This window comes from Sparus aurata, chromosome 4 (assembly GCF_900880675.1).
Source record: "Sparus aurata chromosome 4, fSpaAur1.1, whole genome shotgun sequence".
Taxonomy (NCBI): domain Eukaryota; kingdom Metazoa; phylum Chordata; class Actinopteri; order Spariformes; family Sparidae; genus Sparus; species Sparus aurata.
In genome coordinates this window covers 25150569-25168076 of record NC_044190.1, presented here as the reverse complement: position 1 = coordinate 25168076, position 17508 = coordinate 25150569, and the positions used below count along the sequence as shown (strand labels likewise).

Here is a 17508-nt window from a genome sequence, read left to right as displayed (position 1 = left end):
GTGAACGTAGTGGAGCATTTAGCAGCTAAAAGCTAAAGGCTAAAAGCTGGGCTAAGAGGAGAGGGAATACTGTGTTTAAATTCATCAATTAGAAGCACAACTCTTAATGAATCCTTCACTTACCATCTTTTACTGCTTTCATTTGTTTATTGTTAATCTATTTATTATCCTTTATTCTTTTTAAAGCTCTTTATCTTTTAATCTGATCTTAATTCCTCTGATGTGACGTCGTCTTCTTATCATCCTTATTTCATTTCACTTTTTTATCTAACTGTATTTTTGCATTACTTTTCTCTTTTGGTTTTTCTGTGATCTTTCCTGTTTTTATGGATTTTATTCCTTTGACTTGTGATGACTCATACTGTCTTTTGTTATTTTCACATTTTGTGCTCTGCCTTCTTGTTTTTAAGTTACCTTAGACTCGGCGTTCCTGTTTTTGTCTCAACTGTTAAGTGTTAATCCTGTAAAACTCTTCCTGAGTTTCCGGCCTTTGCTTGTTGGTCTTAGGACTTTGTGAATTCAAGGTCATTTGGCTACATGGTTGATCAGTGACAGGGGGCCCACACAATAGGCTACAAGATCACACATGCGAGACGTGACACAGAAATGTACAGAATATGTACAATTGTACAGAATATGAGTGCGAGTAGGATAGCAAGGATTATTTTTTTGCAATGAAAACGGACGACTGTCTGCTAGTATTGTGGTTCAGCGAGGACGCCATGGTTACAAATACTGAAAAGCTTGAGTGTATGTAGTCTGATAGAGAGTTTTGGCTATTATTGTGCCCACTCCATACGCATAAATGCATGATAAGACTGGGTTTAGAGAGCTACAGTGGATGACAGCAGAGAAGGGAAGGAGAAATAAGAGTGTCTGCTCTCTCTGGCTGTAGCCCTGTTCTGGCTGGCCGACCCTTCAGCAAGACAACCGGGTGTTCAGCCTGCTAACTAGACGTGTCGGCGAGCTCCTGAATCGCTTCTTCGAAAAGTTCACACATGAAGATCATCGCACACTGGGCGAGCACTGATTTGCCTCTGATCTGGGGCTTTCTGTCGGCAGAAAACAATCAACAAGTGGAAGGTCAGGGCCACAATCCTGCTGTGTGAACTTATCTTAACCAGTTTTTGGGCTTGTTACTTGACTTAAGTTATTCATGTCATGTAAATTCTGAATTCAAGACATTATTGTTGTTAACACATTAATTGTGCCATGAACATATGTCAGTATTGAAATCTTCCCTCAAGTGGCCAAAAAAATGATTCTTATTGTTTAACAGTAAATTCTTCACTTGTCCAACCACGTCACAATCTGACAGAGCAGCAGCTTGCCTCTAACACAAGGAATATAAATTATAACTTTGCATGAGTGATATATTAGCAAACAATGCTCACACCCGTGTTTGTTGTTGACATCGGTATGTTTGCAAAGATGAGGCAAAAATGAGCCTGACGTCACCGACAGACGTGACATATCCTGAGTTTTTCTGACAAAGTTGAGTTTGCAATCTCCAAATAACAGATGGACTATTCTCATAGCCAGAAATAAATTGTCCATGCATGTAAACAAAGTCACCGTGTGTTATTTTTTAAATCAATGTTTTTTAGGTATCTGGCAAACAAAAAATGTTAAATTTAACTGGTTTTGTGCTCGGATCCAAATGATGCTGTTATTTTTGTTTTGTGAGACACTTTGGTGTCTCTGAGGCACTTAATTACACACCGTTGCTCCAAAGTGACGCGCCGCACAGCTGTAACATCCAGAACGCTAACAGTGGTTTATTTGAATGCTGCATCGGTTTAAACGAAGCGAACATTTGGATTGTCTCCAGGATTTTCAGCAGGGACCCGGTACCTCCAGACTCATGTAAGAGTCAGGTACGTACAGTCTCACTGTCAGAGCAGCTGTGTAGTGCAAACCGCAATTTCCAAAATAAATGTGTGTGCGTGCTGTGGAAAATTTAAATTTTTCTCAGAATACCACCGGGGATCAAGGTCATCCTATGAGTGTGGCATCCTAGGGTTGCTCTTGAGAACACGGAGCGACTTCCTATCATCAGAGTTGTAATTGGATGTAAGCTCCTGCTGTCTTTTTGATTGAAACATGCCTTCAGCAAAGTTTGCCAGTGTGAGATGTGAGAGCAGGAGCAGCTAAGGTCAGCGACATCCAGCCTTGAGGTTGAACCACTGAACACGTAATAGCACACATGTGATATTGGGCGCTGTCATGTCATTTCCATGTGATAAATGATCACTGTGCCTTTGCATATAAGAACATTATGTGTTAAAATCATTTTCTTATTATCTCTTATTTTTCATACTTATGTGATTATCATTATCATCTCTGGAGTTACATGAGAAATAATTCTGCTACGTTTGCCTGAGGCTGCACTACACTATCACGATTATCATATTACTACTATCCCTGTTTTGTGTTACTAAACCATATCTGATGAAATATGAACCGTGTTTGTGTGTTAAAACTGTGTGCTCCACTCACCTTATCATCAAGCTTCTTGGCACAGAAGGAGAGCTCCACATACCCGTTGTTGCCAGATATTTCCTCAGCGTGCACCTGAAAAGGAAATGAGATTTGTCAGTAATGTTTTGTTCTTTGGGCTTCCTTATTTACAGCAAGAAATACTAACTTGTATGTTAGAAACATGCATGTGAAAGCTCTTAAAGCTACTGTTACAGACTGAATACAGAACTTCTTTGACAAATGATGTTTGGCTGCAGATTACATAAGCGTCTAAAACCATTACGGTAAAAATAACTTGGAGGAGTTTTCACACAATTATGGTGTCTGCCTTTATTCAAGACCTTCTTCAACGCAAATATTTATACATCATGGATCCCAATTCAAGACTGAGATTTAACACAGGCATTCTTGACAATTTGTCAGCATTTATGTGTTTTTCTTGTCCACCATTTTTACTCTCCATCGCCAAAAAAGCTCTGCTTTTGCTGCGCTGTGGAGAGAAGTACATAAAGTGAGCAGGCTGTTAATTAACACAGGACTGCTGACCATTAAAACTAGAGAGCAGAAAGCACCATTAGCTGCAAACTAATGGGCCTCCACTGTTATAGGCTATTGTCTCCTACTCGCGCGTTTAACTTTTTATGGATGTAAAAGTAACCACATATAGTGCGGTTCAACTGTGAGGTTTTGTAGACGCAGGGTCTCTGAGCGGCTGCTGCTCTGTCTGTTTATATGTGTGTGTTAGTTTAAAAGAAAAGAAGTGCAGGAACGCTGCTCCTACTGGGCTGTCTGGCCCACTCACACAACACAGACGTTTGCTCTCCCTCTCTGCGTCCCAGCGTCTATTTGTAACTGACAGAAACTTGACTTCAAAATGCCAGAACTGTAGCTGTAGAGCACGCACGGCCGGGGACTGACAAGGCCTGACAGCAATGATTGGCATAGCAGGAAACTTGTACTTTTTGTCAGACAGCTTGTCTTGACAGGAAGCAAGTGCAGGGGAAAATCTTTATAAGAGGTGAGGGCTGAAGGTGTGTGTGTGTGTTTTGTCAGGGCAATCTAAATGCCAGGAAAAAATGTTAGCTGGTTATTTTTCTGCAAAGATGTGTCACATCCCATTCACATTACATGTTTATTACCTGACAGTGCTGGTTACATTTGAAAAGGCTGCCAAGCTGGTGAGCAGGTTTCAACATTGTGTGAAATCACTGGATATTTCTAGGGGGCCTCAGGATGATTTCCAGACATTTTTGTGGCAACAACAAAATTATATTTTTGACAAAAAGTCGGGCCGTCTTGGGAATGTTTGTGGTAACAAAACCGGGTGTTAACAAGATGTTGACGAGACCTCAGGACATCTCCACCCGTGTTTGTGCCTACCAAAACAGATGTTTTAATAAGCCAAAGCGTGATGTTTTCCTGAATCTAACCGAGTGTTTTTGTGTCTAAACCTAACATGGGCATAAGCACAGTGCTGTGACAAGGCAAAAATTCAAAGTTGCAAAATAAAGAAACTTCTCTAGTTTTGCAGACACATACTTTGTCAACATTTATTCTGGTGGCCATAAGTAGTGGTTGAAACATCTGTTAAAAATCATATCAGGCTATTTGTTACATTTGCAATGGAATTTGGCAGGTGAGAGGAGGAAGTATTTAGTTTTTTTATCATTACGCAGTTTAAGACAAAAGTGGAAATGTTGAGATTAAAGTTTAAATACAATTTTGTGAATGAGGTAGAAATGCTGACGATGGAGTCAACTCTTCAACATTTCCACCAATTCATCCACACAAGGCAATTTTTTTGAGCCACTCATATTGGCTGTCTGATGTAGTCTCAAAAGGTCGACTTTAATCTTGAAATGTCACGTTTGTTCTCGACATTTCGACTTGTTTCTTGAAGTGCATAATGAAAAAGAGCCTCTCATTTCTTTTTCACAGCCCTGGCTCTTATACTCTTCCATTTTTGTGGAAATAGGCCATCTAGAGCTCTGATAGAATATACTGATCCATAAGGCACACCACCTCAAGTAGACCTCGAGTCAGTCAGATTACAGGCGAAGATGAAGCAGATAAACATTGTTTAAGTTATAGCAAAGTTTTAATGTGTTCGATAAAGTATTACTTAGCCCATATCACCCCTGTCCATTGAGCCACCCCAGTTAAGATTATGTTTCTTAAGATTATTAAGGCCTGAGGAAATGCATAATGTTTAAATGAGTCCTCAAATGCGTATAATATACGTGTGTGTTTGTGTGTGCGTGTGTGTGTGTGTGTGTGTGTGTGTGTGCTCATGTGTGTTTCCTGACTCTGTCCATTTCACAAAACAATCTGTATTCTTATTGTGTTACATACAATATATTCATGATTGTATTCATACATATATTGAACATGTAAATCACACTTTCTATACTGCTATAGCAAAACAGGAGCAAATGGTGCGATATAAAAAATGCAATAAACATGAACAAAGAGATAACTTAGTGTCAGCATGTGTGGGCAGCAAACACTTGGTTTAAACGAGGGTTTAACATTATGATGGTGTGCTGAATGCTTTATACAGTATTTGAGTCGATGGAACGGTCAAAAGAATCCCCCTGTGTGAAATCCACACAGTTATCCTGAAGAAATTCAAAGGGTCTTTGCTGCTGGCTCTGGTTTGAATAAGTCAAACTGTGGAAAAAGAGATGAAATGTCTAATATTTAAAATGGATGGCTCTGTCTTTAACGTTTTCCCTCAAAGCGCCAGGGATCATGGGTTCAACTCTCAGCCCGGAGTATGCAAAGGGAAATAGTTAAAAAGAAGCTTCCTGCTAATGTGAAAAAGCAGTTTAAACAGACGTCTACGGTAACAATTTGTATTGAGAGACACATTTTTTTTCACCATTAACTAGCTGCTTATGAGCTTTCACTTTGGTATATTGGCTGTTTATATGACATTATTGTAATAATGCCTTTTTCTGCACATCCATATTCTACAATAACTGGGATATTATCTAAGAGTTTTCCCTCAATAACCTGATTACTGCTTATAGAGCGGAAGTCATGAAGTCGTTGCAGATAATTAACAACCGTGTCATTTGTAGAATATGGCCAGATTTCAAAGGTAGCTCCACAAACATAGTGGACAGCATATCACCAAGTAACTTACAACTGCTGCTCTTTGCTAGTTGTCCTTGGTTATAGCTAGCAACCGTTAGCTGATTAGCTCATGGTTCAGTTAGCCATGGAGCTAGTTGAACTAGATTTTGCCTCCTGACCTGGATTCAGAAAGTGCACCGTTGTTATTGTCTGTTTGGCAAGGAAAATGGATGCAATAGTGTTTCCTTTCTTAACATTCTTGTGAGTTGACTTTGTTCATTCAATACACTAAAAGCTAACAGGGCTTGTGAAATCTGGCATGTACCTCCCAGCTGAAACGCACCACTCGCAGCACAAATCGGTATAACGAGACAAGACAGGCAGAGGCTAGCTGATTAGCATGCTAACTTCAGTAGATATATATTTGACTCGTAGAGCAACGCATTTGATGTAACGTCAAAACTGTTGTTTCTTCATATTCTTTTTCGTATTTTTCTTCATATAATAAGTTCACTTTAAACTGCAAATTCACTATGCAATTTAGTACTATGCATAGTCACTCTATTAATATGCTCTATTGTTTTGTAACAAAACACTAAAACTCCACATAACCCTAAGTCTCCAAATAACCCCAAATTATTTCCAACTTAAAGAATATGAACCACTTTTAAAAGATTGGTTCTGCTCATAACTAATTCAGTCATAGCCCACACAGGTTTTACTATTATTGAGGGAAAATTCTTTGTTAATGGCCTAGTTGTGAAATAATACAGTCATGCAGAATAAGGCACTAATAATACCTAATGAATCCCAGTATGCTTATGAATAATATGTGTACCCTACATTTAAGTGTTAACACGTTTATTTTTTCACAAAATAAACAATTGTCAGGCACAGAAACAGGAACATCTGTTCTCTAAGGGACCATCCAATCATATTCTGTCTCTTGCTCTTGATTTGGGTTGTTTGACAACCTTGACAGTCGTGTACAGATATGGTCTCCATATAGCAGCCAACAGTTCTCTTGTGTATTCCCAGACCAAGGTGGAGACGATATTCCACAGACCACTGGACCACTGTTTCTTATATGCTACCCCCACTTGGCTTGTTAACTGTGAGATGGTGCTTAATGAACCTCCAGCTCGTCTCCTCCACATATGACACATGTGATATCTCATACATGCATAATTTTCAATGGATGTGCTTGCTTCCCTGTGTGTAGTAATGGCGCCCCATGACGCCAAAAATGAGTAACAGATGATTAATGACCATCACCACCAGGGTTTCAATGGTATGAGAATGTACAAATACCTTATTATAATTTCACAAAACATTATTTTCTGATAGAGATGGACTGATATAATATTTTATATATATTTTTTTGATCACACTAATCCTAATTGACTACCATAGATAAGCAAATGGACATGGTCATGATAACGTAAAATGTACCTTTAAAATGCTGATGTAAAGCAGGAACATGGAGTCACTCTGTAAGTCTTGTTTTCAACTTCATCTCCAAAGTATTTGAAAATAACTCTAAAAGTCAGAGCCATGGGGGGTTAATGTGGAAAATCCATACAGTACAACAGAAAACAGAATAAAAGTCCATTACGGTGCCTGAGAGTGCACAGGTGTGGGACTGGAAAAAAAAAATTTAACAAACACAGAAATCTCAATGCTACTACGCATCAATTTGCCATCCATTATTTCACTCAGCTCTCACCAGCCATTAGCTGCTGACTTCCACTTTATGATGTCCAGCTAACCAAACAATTTCATTCGCCAGAGCAGTAAGGTCACAGGCACAATGTGAGAAACCTACCGTTATGGTGGATTTGCCAGCATATTTCCCGTACTTCAGCAATAAAGGCTTTACCATCTTCTTTTGGGCCACGATCTGCAGAAAAGCAAGATAAACACAGCGTTGGCCCTGAGCTCGTAGCAGTGGAGAGCATTGTCAAGAGATCTTAGTCATCAACGCCAGAGATAAACATCCAGTAATTACTCTGCCACTATATGTAGCTAGTGAAGGTATGTTAACACCAACATCACCGACAAAAGAAGTCTATGTTTTACATCATTGCTGGCCAACAAATTACAGCTTTTAGAGCACAAAACCACGGTAACAGAACTTTGATCCAGCTTTGATGTATTTTGGAAAACGCAGCTCATAAAAGTCAACAAAACAGGTTAGTAAGACAGTAGCATCTACGTACCTGGCCGAGAGTGCACTCAACCCCACCCAGAAAGTCATCGTCGCGGGTGCCGATGCTGTGAGTGCCGTGGATGTCGTAGACCTCAAATCGCAGCTTCTGCACCTCCTCAAAGTAGTAGTCCAATGTGAAAACCTTGGCAAAGACCGGGTGCAGGTTGCTCTTGATCACTTCTGTCCTGTCCAGCTGAGAGGGGACACAAGATTTTAAACCTTCGAACACATGTAGACATTGAAATGTTTCTTATTTGATTTTATTAAATGTGTGATTGAAGAAATAGGAGATCTTTTTGGAACACAGCTTTCATCTGACAGTGATTTACAGATTGTATCCTATAGTGGTGGAAAGTACATTTGCTCAAATGCTGCACTTGAGTATTTACATGTTCTGCTACTTTCCACTTCTATTCCACTACATTTCAAGTTGAATACTGTTATTGTAAATATTTTTATTCCACTACATTCATTTGATAAGTTACTTTGGATATTCAGATATAAAACAATATAATACACAACATTAATATCAAATACATATAAATGTCTCAATATTGATAATTCAATAACATAATAAATCTTATTATTATGTATTTGAGGCTAATTTTTTTTTTTTTTCCTCAGAGTTTAATCATTCATTTAGACTCTAATGGAGACGTGAAAGCAGATTGAAATGGTAACAGGCTGCAAACCTCACTGGTGACAGGATGTAAACTTCACTTGTGACAGGCTGCAAACCAGATCGCAGGATCGCTGAGAGATTTCGTGACTGGTGGCAGACCAAATTATTTTGTGAAAGCTACGTTTATGGGAGCCTATCTAAACGCCGTCATTACCGTGTTATTATTCTATAGCCTTCAAAATGTGCAGTCAACGTCAATTTACTTCATTATGATAAGTTAAAGCAAAAACGTGTCTCTTGCCGGTTAAGTGAAAGATGTGAATGCTTCTTTCACCACTGGTATCCGGTATACTTTTACAGAAACATCTCTGAAAAATGGGATTGAAGAATATAATTTAGGAAATGTCCCGCTCATATTAAGGCAGCACCAGCGTGTGTATATATAGAAGGGCAAATGTTATTATGTTCCGCCAAGGGGATGATATGAGAGAAGATTGGAGGGCTCGGACTTTTAATCCCAGCGTACAGAAAAAACGTCCATGCTTGTCTTTCACTGCCTGACAAGAAAGGGCTGAGCTCTCTGAGGCCCCATCAGCTCATGATGTAGGATTTGGCTCTCACACAGCTCCGTGAACATTTATATGCTGTCCAATTTGTCACAAGGACAAATCATCACTGGACATGATATTTAAGTGTGCAGAGGTTATTTGCACACTTCAGTAAATAAAAAAGAGGTAAATGCACGGCTTTATGACATACTGTGGTTATTTTTAATGTATGTTTTGGTAATTACACCTTTCTGAGACGTGTACACAACAGAACAGACAAATCATAATCTGGAGCTGATCTATTAACAATAATTTACAGACTGTCTTTAGACCTACAGAAGGTTTTAATTTATAAAAGTCTTTGAGTGGTCATCCTGAACTTCTGTCTGGCAGGATGTCCAAAGTCATTTCTTCATTTTCAGTGTAACAGGTCCAGACTTTGAGTCATGATGACTTCAGAAATTGGCGACATTGGCCTCTCGTCTCATTCGTCTCGCTTTGGCAGTGATACTCAGACTGAACCGGACAGTTTGAGGAATAGCACTGTATTTCAAATGAGAATTATGCCTTCCACACACACACACACACACACACACACACACAGATACACACATACACGCATTGGTTATTACCAAACTATAGATGTGTGACAAGTTTAAGGTTAAATATATGATATTCTTAACATTAACATGGATGAAATATCTGGTAATGGCATGATTTTCCCTGTTATTGGTATTGTCTGGCATTCACCTGGCCAGGCATACATGTAAGTGCACATGAGCGTTCATGTTAGCCTGCCAAAAAAGTGCACAAAAATGTGCCGTGTCCTCATCAGAAAAATGACTATATAGGTCACCATTTAAAGCAGCTTACTATGACCCATATTTATGTTTCATCAAGATATGTTAAAGTCCACATCAGGAGAAGGTCCGGGACAGAGGGCTGAGTCACTTTATTTTACCTTGGTAACGTAGTTAAGTTAACTTACATTCATTATAGTTAGTAATTTTAATACAAACCACAATGTCTTCCAAAACCTAAACGAACTGCAAATGTATAATGAAGTTTGATACGCTTGTCAGTTGTTTTTCAGGATGTGATTGTGAAAATAAGTTTCTGAAAACATTTTAAGCAAGAAATAGCCTCATTTAATATTTGATCTAATGCTGCTTTCTTTTATTTTTTTCATTTTTATTGAGTAAATGACACGCACACTTGTTTTAGTCTGAGGTGCCAGTGCTCTGGTGTGATATCTATTGGCAGTGAATGTTGTATATTTTCATCTTTATACAAAATGCTTAGTACACACGCATCAGTTTGGTCCATCCAAAGATCTTGTTAGAATGCCAAACAGTGCGTCCCCGTACACCTTCCCATCCTAATTTTAAACTCATACACACTTCACGTTGTGATTGGCCAGCTTTTGGGAGGTGAGAAAGTTAGCTGGTTATGAACCTCTCTCTGAAACTTATAACCTTACCAACTATCATCACATGTTAAGTGCAACACTATGATTAACTTCCAGAAATGTGCACCATTATTCCTCTACGTCGGGCTCTTCACCCCGCCTGCGAGTGTGCTTTGAACAAACTATTCAAAATTGCCATGAAACAATCAACACCATTTTGTAAACGTGAGAGCAGAAAGAACCATATTGACTGAAGATGCAAAGAGAAATTGCCATTATTTTATATGAGTACAGCCAAGTTCAAGCAAGTGACTACTCGGGGCGGAGGGAGCAGTTAAGGTAAACATTAGAGAAGGTGTGTTTATACATTTATTTAGTCTATAATAGAGAAATGAAAGCAGATATGGTTGTATCGATTTTACACCTGATGGAAAACGGAATTGCACAGTGGAAATGAGTCTGTCATGGAACCAATCTAAAAGCGGAAGCTGTCATTTTTCAAGAGTCATTACATTGTGCAATCAATATTTACTTCATGATGATAAATTAAAGCAATAAAGGGTCCATTGCCAGATGTGACACAAGAACAGCTCCAGTGCCTCTTGACATATATTCTCCAAGTCTCTGAGCTCTGCTATATTAACAGCATTCCTCCAAAAGTTATTGTTTTGATTATCTGGTGACTGTGAAGGTTATAAAAGGTCAAAAACATGTTTGTTTGATTTGTTGCATTCATCAGACCAGTCGTTGACCCCGCGCTCCCGTTAAAGCAGTTTCAAGCTATCAACTTTGTGTTGATTCTGGCGCACCCCGTGTAAAAAAGTGGAATGAACATCACCGCCTCCAATTGTAAATACCTTGATTAAAGGAAGACGCCACGTATTCTTAATACTTTTTTGCTTTTTTGAACACAGCAGTTTGCATGGTGAGGTGATTTATCTATTTGTGGCAGTGAAATATGACTCAATTCATTCTCAGCACCACGCCAGTAAAAGAAGCTCTGATTTTTATGACTTGTAAGAAACCCGGCAAGTCGGAATCTGACCCAGTGACAGGCAGCGCTGTGACTGTGGGTCTCGTTTGTTTACATAGGTCATACAGAGACGTTTTTATTAAATTGAGACTGTCTCATAAGCAGTTATGACTCCCGACAGTAAGGTTAAGCGAGGGGCGTTTCCATTTTGAAGAGATCGTTTTCATCTTGGAGAGACCACTCACATCTGGACAGAAGTGTTTCATCATATTAAGGGGGTGACCCAGGTTAATATTGTATTCATAAAATATCTTCACTATCTTGTGCTTTCGTTCATTTTTTTTTCCTAATCTGTGACAAAACTATCCTCGCTTACTGTATTTTTTATGCTTTCAATCACTGTCGCCAGTTGTTTGCAAGCCGAGGAAGGACATCTGCCGGAAACATCAGGGCATGAATAAACAATCTAACAGGAGCGCTGTCCTGCTCCTGACTTTCTAATTTTTTGCTTTTGAGCACTCACCACCCCTCCACCCATCATGATTTATTCTCTCTTGCCTTACTGCCAATTTGGAAATGAATTTGTCGGTTGGTAAACAATAAAACAAGTCACATTTGTTGCCTAAAAAAGAGGATTGTGTTTTGTCACATCTTCATTAGCTTGAACTGAAAAACAAACAGCTGTATGTTTAAAAAACAATCCGACTCTGGTCAGTTTTCAGTTTTTTAAATCTTCAAGCATTAAAAAAATATTAAGCCGACAAAAGTCAAGGATGGTTTTGCAGAAGGTATTCCTCTGCCAAACATCACAAAGAGAGAACTTCCAGTGAGCGCTTGGCTTCCCCAGCCTCATTCATCCCCACTCTTCTTTATTGTTTTTCTAGCCTTCTTCCGCCTCTCTATATGCCATCTGGATGGACAGATTTGGGATGAGTCTGTTTGTTGATGAAAGCTAATCAGAGCTACGGAGGATAGGTTGTGCTGAAGTCTGTGACGCCTGTTTGTTGTTGGTGCAGGGCCAGAAACTACATACAGATCCCTGACATGGAAAATTAAGGCTTTCTCTAATCAGTTCTGCCAGGAACGTAGAACATTATAGAGTGTGTTGCTCGATCGTAACAAGCCTGTGCAGCGCATCAACAGAAAGATCAGGGTTTGAACTGACTCATTATCATGGGAGCATGTCGAGTCAGGTTCAGACGAAAAAGAAGAGAAATCATCTCCACCCTGCCTCTGCGTCTGTCCTTGGAGGAGATCAGGTGCTGAAGTACGGCAGTAATGAAATAAAAGCGGTTCGACAAATAGAGGCAAGTCAGTGGGGCCATGCAGCGTGAGCTCAGGAAAAGAGAACGAGGGTGGCGGTGATATGAGTGGGCTCAGCCTCTTACTCAGTTGTTGACGTAAGTAAACAATTTGCACAAGCAATGGTGCCTCCCAGTACTGAGGGATTTGACAGCGGAGGATTGGACAACATGTGTACACTGTCAGGACTGTCAGGATGGATAAATAAACTGCGGCGGAAGAAGAACAGGTCTTCTACCACCATAAAGTAGCTCTAAATTGTCCACAGCAAGTAAAAGTCCAGCATTGCCAATTATTTTTGAGTATTAGCAGCAAGAATATCATCAATTACTGGTCGATAATTACTTGACATTACAAGAAAAATCAGGATGAAGCCCTATTCACAAAGGAGCAGTTTGCTGTACCTGGGGAACTCTGGTCATTTGTAATGATTGCAGAGGATGTCTGTGATATTAATCAGGCACAGATAAGAGTCCAGAGTCCAAGGTAAAAATTACATTGCAAATTACCTGCTAATTCTACAAACACAGAGGTCTTGTGAGCATACAGGGCTTGTGTAGATCTTAATCTTGGCGATTTGGGGCTGTATTTCTATTTCTGAACAAGTAAGAAATCAACTGAGGTGTGAGAGCAGGTATATTGATGTTTGAAAGTGACAAAGCTTGCCATCGTCAAGTACAGCCACAAAGCATCTTTTAATGGTCTGAATGAGCTACACATGTGTATTTGTGCTTCTAACACTTGCAAATCAAGTGGGCTAATCCACGCTATACTATATTATTTATGTGGCTGCTGAAGAAACAGACGCTTTGCCCCTGAAAGTTGATTTTACACAGAGCCTTGACATTATATGGAGTCAAATATACACTTTGAAAATGCGCCACACGAAACACAAATGTGGTAATTTGTAAATCACATGAGGCCCCTTAGTAATATTAGTGCCGTGCCACTAAGGCTTAACACTTTATAATAAGAGCACAAATTACACACTACTTAAATTTAGTTATGGATATTAGGATATGGGTGCATGTGCGTGGATATGTAGTAAAAGTCAAAAGAAGTGTGTTGCATTATTTTTGGGGACCAGACATATTCGCAAAAACGAAATGTTACTGTAGAAATAATCAGGTGAAACACGTAAATATCCCAATGTCCCTGACTAATTTTGAGTAGTAACCTCTCATTTAAGTACATTGATTTTATTTGCTAAACCACTTTTGAGAGCACAAAAGTACCTAAACCTACCCAAAGGCGGAATATATAATTGGATAAATCTATATATAATAAACATAAATACAGTCACATAAATAGACTGTTGTGTATCTGAGATAACTTGATGCATATTCATTTACATTCCTTAATGGATGAAGTGTAAAGTGTAAACTAATCACATAAAGACATCATGAGTCATCAGGAAGTCATGCTACATCCTGCATTGATTCATACATTAAAGGGGCCAATTGTACAGTGGTAAGATTTCCATGTCTCTTTTGATTACAAAGCAGGTCTACTTGCAATGTAAATACTGTGAAGGTATCAAAACGCTAAATCCACAAGGAAATGCACTCAGACCATTTGCAGAAAATGCTCTTTCAAACAAGCCGTCAGGACTGCTGTGAGGTCGTGATGTCATAACTATGCAGTCACTGCCCTTAGCATTGCTCCATGCACTGCCATCGTCGCAGGTAAAGCACGTTCCAAATCATAGTGTTCGGTGCCTGCTTAAACCTGCAAGAGCTGACCAATCAGAGCAGACTGGGCTTTATTGGGAGGGGGGGGGCGTTAAAGAGACAGGAGCTAAAACTGAGCTGGCAGATGGAGATGAATAGTGGTTTATCAGCAGTGGACAGTGTGAGATAAGTAGCATGTACACATATTCTAATAGACACCCAAAATAAATGTACAAACCTGAAATGAGTGTTATGTGGGACCTTTAAATTACTTACGCACTACTTAAGTATATAATTTGTACCCTTATTATAAAGAGTCACTGACAGCAGCATTATGATGTTACAGCAGGTTGCGCTGGAGACCATTTTAACTACTTTACACACAGCAGCAATTTAAAAAGCTTAATATGTCACATTTCACATTTGAGCTGTCTAGTTACGTTGTCCCAAATGTTTCTTATGATGTTCAAATCCAGAGAAATGACGTAACTTTATCCAAGGTAACAGTGTTTTTCATTTGGTTGCCTGTCAGCGGCATCATTTCCACCTTTTAACGCCCTCTAGTGGCTCTAATTTCTGGGGGAAACAGGGGAAGCAACAGGTGAAGCTTTAGAGAATGAGGAAGTAACTAGCTACTGACTGAACTGCTCAATCGTTCATGGAGCGCGATTTTTCACTTTCGTCGGCAGAGGTGCTTGTTCAACAATGAAGACAACTCCCATGATCCCTCGCTACTTCACGGCATCATCGACGCCCATCGTTTGTTAATGTTGATTGAGGGGCCCCTAGTGGCAGAAATGATGGGCCACGTTGTGTAATCTACAGCCACGCATGTTATTGAGTAAGTGGACGTTTGTAGATAGATAGATAGATAGATAGATAGATAGATAGATAGATAGATAGATAGATAGATAGATAGAGCGTCTCTGACATCACCACATGATTTTGCCTCGGTTAGTGGAGCTAAACATAGCCACTCTCATAGGCTACATTGAACCCAGGTCACTCATTGCATGTAGCAGCCTCCTTACAACCAAGAAAAAAATCCATAACTGTGCGCTCAACACTGTCAGCTGAGTGTTTTTTATCATCGCTGCCACAAAACAGTCTCCACATTCATTCAGCCCAAACATCTTCAACAAATGGCTCCCATGTGGCAGGATTCAGGCAGAGTAATTATTATCTCCCATTTCCCTGAAAAGAGGGGTTTTCAGCTGGATGAGGGGGGGTGGTAGGGGGGAAAAAAAATAAATCCATACAATAAGTTATCCACGGCCACCTTTTTAACACACCCCCTCGCCTAATGGAGACCTGTGTTTTGGCTTCCCCTCATGGACTAAATGGCTTAATTAACAGGGAAATGAGGGACCTCCTGCGCACGCTCGGATCAGCTTGGGACCGGACCGAGAGAGTAAACATTTTCAGCTGGAGCACAACACATCACACTGCATATTACACTCCACCTACTGTTCGTCCACACATGTAGAGCAGTGGGATGCATATGTGCTGCTGCTGCTGCTGCTGCTGCTGCTGTACAATGAGAATCCTACAGGGCAAGCAGCACAATCTGCTGTCGTCTGACTAATTTCCGCTCTCCCTCTGACATTTTTAATCATGAGTCAGGCAGCTGTTTATGCGAGCCGTGATGATCTTTTTCCAAGAGTGAAAAAAAACAAAACAAAAAAAACAGCTGCAAGTGTTGAACAAACCATTAACAGATTCATCTCCCCGGTCGATCTTGTGCGATAACTTGGGTTTTCGAGTATTACTGGAGAGGGACAGTCATCCCAACGTCTATAATTTCACACGTCACCGCTGATTCATCTCAAAATATGAGCTTTTTCGGATGTCTCGTACTGGATAATGGAGGGAGGGGCTGGCAGAACTGTGGCTCTCTGTGCAACAACGTGTTGCTCGGATCACCTCAAGGTGCTGTAATTAGAATAATGTGAGCTCTTCTGTATGTGGGATTCAGAGCATGATTCTTTACTCTTGGAATGATGTGTTTAATGAGTCAGATACGGGGATGAATAAAAGATGGGGGATTAATTTTTAAAATCTACATCCTGCTGCCTATAGAAGTGGAGATTTCAGCCTCTCACTTTTTTCCAAAAAGGACCAATTGTGCATTTGTCAGACTAAAAGGTGGGGGGAAAAGGATGGGGGGTGGGGGGGGCTCACCTCTGTCCACTGTCCGTTGGTCTGTACCATGATTATGACACAGGGGTCCGACTTATTCAGCGTGTCTCGGTCCAGCAGAGCTTTGCAAGACACACGCAGCTCCACTTTGGAGACGCAGGTAGCTGGACCGCTGAGGCTGGTGGCCGGGGAGGTGGCCTCCTGAACGTCATTCATCCTGGCTCAGGTCAAAGAGGAGCTGCCAACCAGTGAAGCGGTGCGGTGTGTGAGGCTGTCGGTATGAGCTCCCAGGGACAGGAGGGAGCAGTCGTGGCTTGGAGGGATCTCAGTGAAGACGTGGCACGCTCGCAGGAGACAGCCTCTTTTGACTTGATGCAGATGTCACACAGAGACAGAAGAGAGATTCCCAGTTGAGTCCCAGGAGAAGCAAAAAAAAAAAAAAAAAAAAAACCTAACCAAAGCTGTTATTGCATGCCTGTCAGAGCAGGAACATCATCTCACCTCGGTAATGACAGGAGACAGGACATGAAGATTGGCGAGGGTGTTTTTTGTTGTTGTTGTTTTTTTCTTACAGATCCCTGGAAAGATTTGTGAAAATGTGGAGTATGAATTACACAAGCTATCCACAAACACACACAGAAACATGTCACTTTCATGTCATTTTCTTTTTTTCATCCTCTTTCCAGCACTAAACACGAGATAGGGAACAGTTTCAGTTGGAGACAGTTTCTCATTTTACAACAATGAAAGTGAAAGCTGATTTTTTTTTTTTTTTAAAAACTAAACAAAAGAAAAACAGGAATTAGTCAGCACAGGAAAGTGTCCTCGAGCTAAAGGGTTTAACTGCTTCAGAGGGGCAGAGAGTGTGAATCTCTCCACCAGCATCCTTCACTCAGAGTGGCTCATCCCTAGGAGACAAATGAACAAGTGCACTGTTGGCTGCACTGTTTGGCACTCAGCACCAGGGACAGCGCCCGTGGATCTGATCGCCAGCTGTGGACTCCGGAAAACCCAGATGTTACCACCAAAAAAGCATCGCTCTGAAACTTAATTCAATAAGAAAAAAATTATAATAATA

The 17508-nt window shown here is 40.2% G+C and overlaps 1 protein-coding gene across 2 annotated transcripts in view; it reads right to left on the bottom strand.

Annotated features, from left to right (window-relative positions):
• Positions 1-17508, bottom strand: part of cpne7 (copine VII) — a 42991-nt gene that overhangs the window by 24897 nt on the left and 586 nt on the right. For both annotated transcript variants that reach the window (XM_030414654.1, XM_030414656.1), the window contains exons 2-6: positions 16932-17008; positions 16473-16798; positions 7779-7961; positions 7385-7459; positions 2500-2574 (exon numbers count right to left, since the gene is read on the bottom strand). In XM_030414654.1, coding sequence (XP_030270514.1) covers positions 2500-2574; positions 7385-7459; positions 7779-7961; positions 16473-16646 — 507 coding nt within the window. In that variant the 5' untranslated portion in view covers positions 16647-16798; positions 16932-17008. The remainder of the gene's footprint in view (positions 1-2499; positions 2575-7384; positions 7460-7778; positions 7962-16472; positions 16799-16931; positions 17009-17508) is intronic.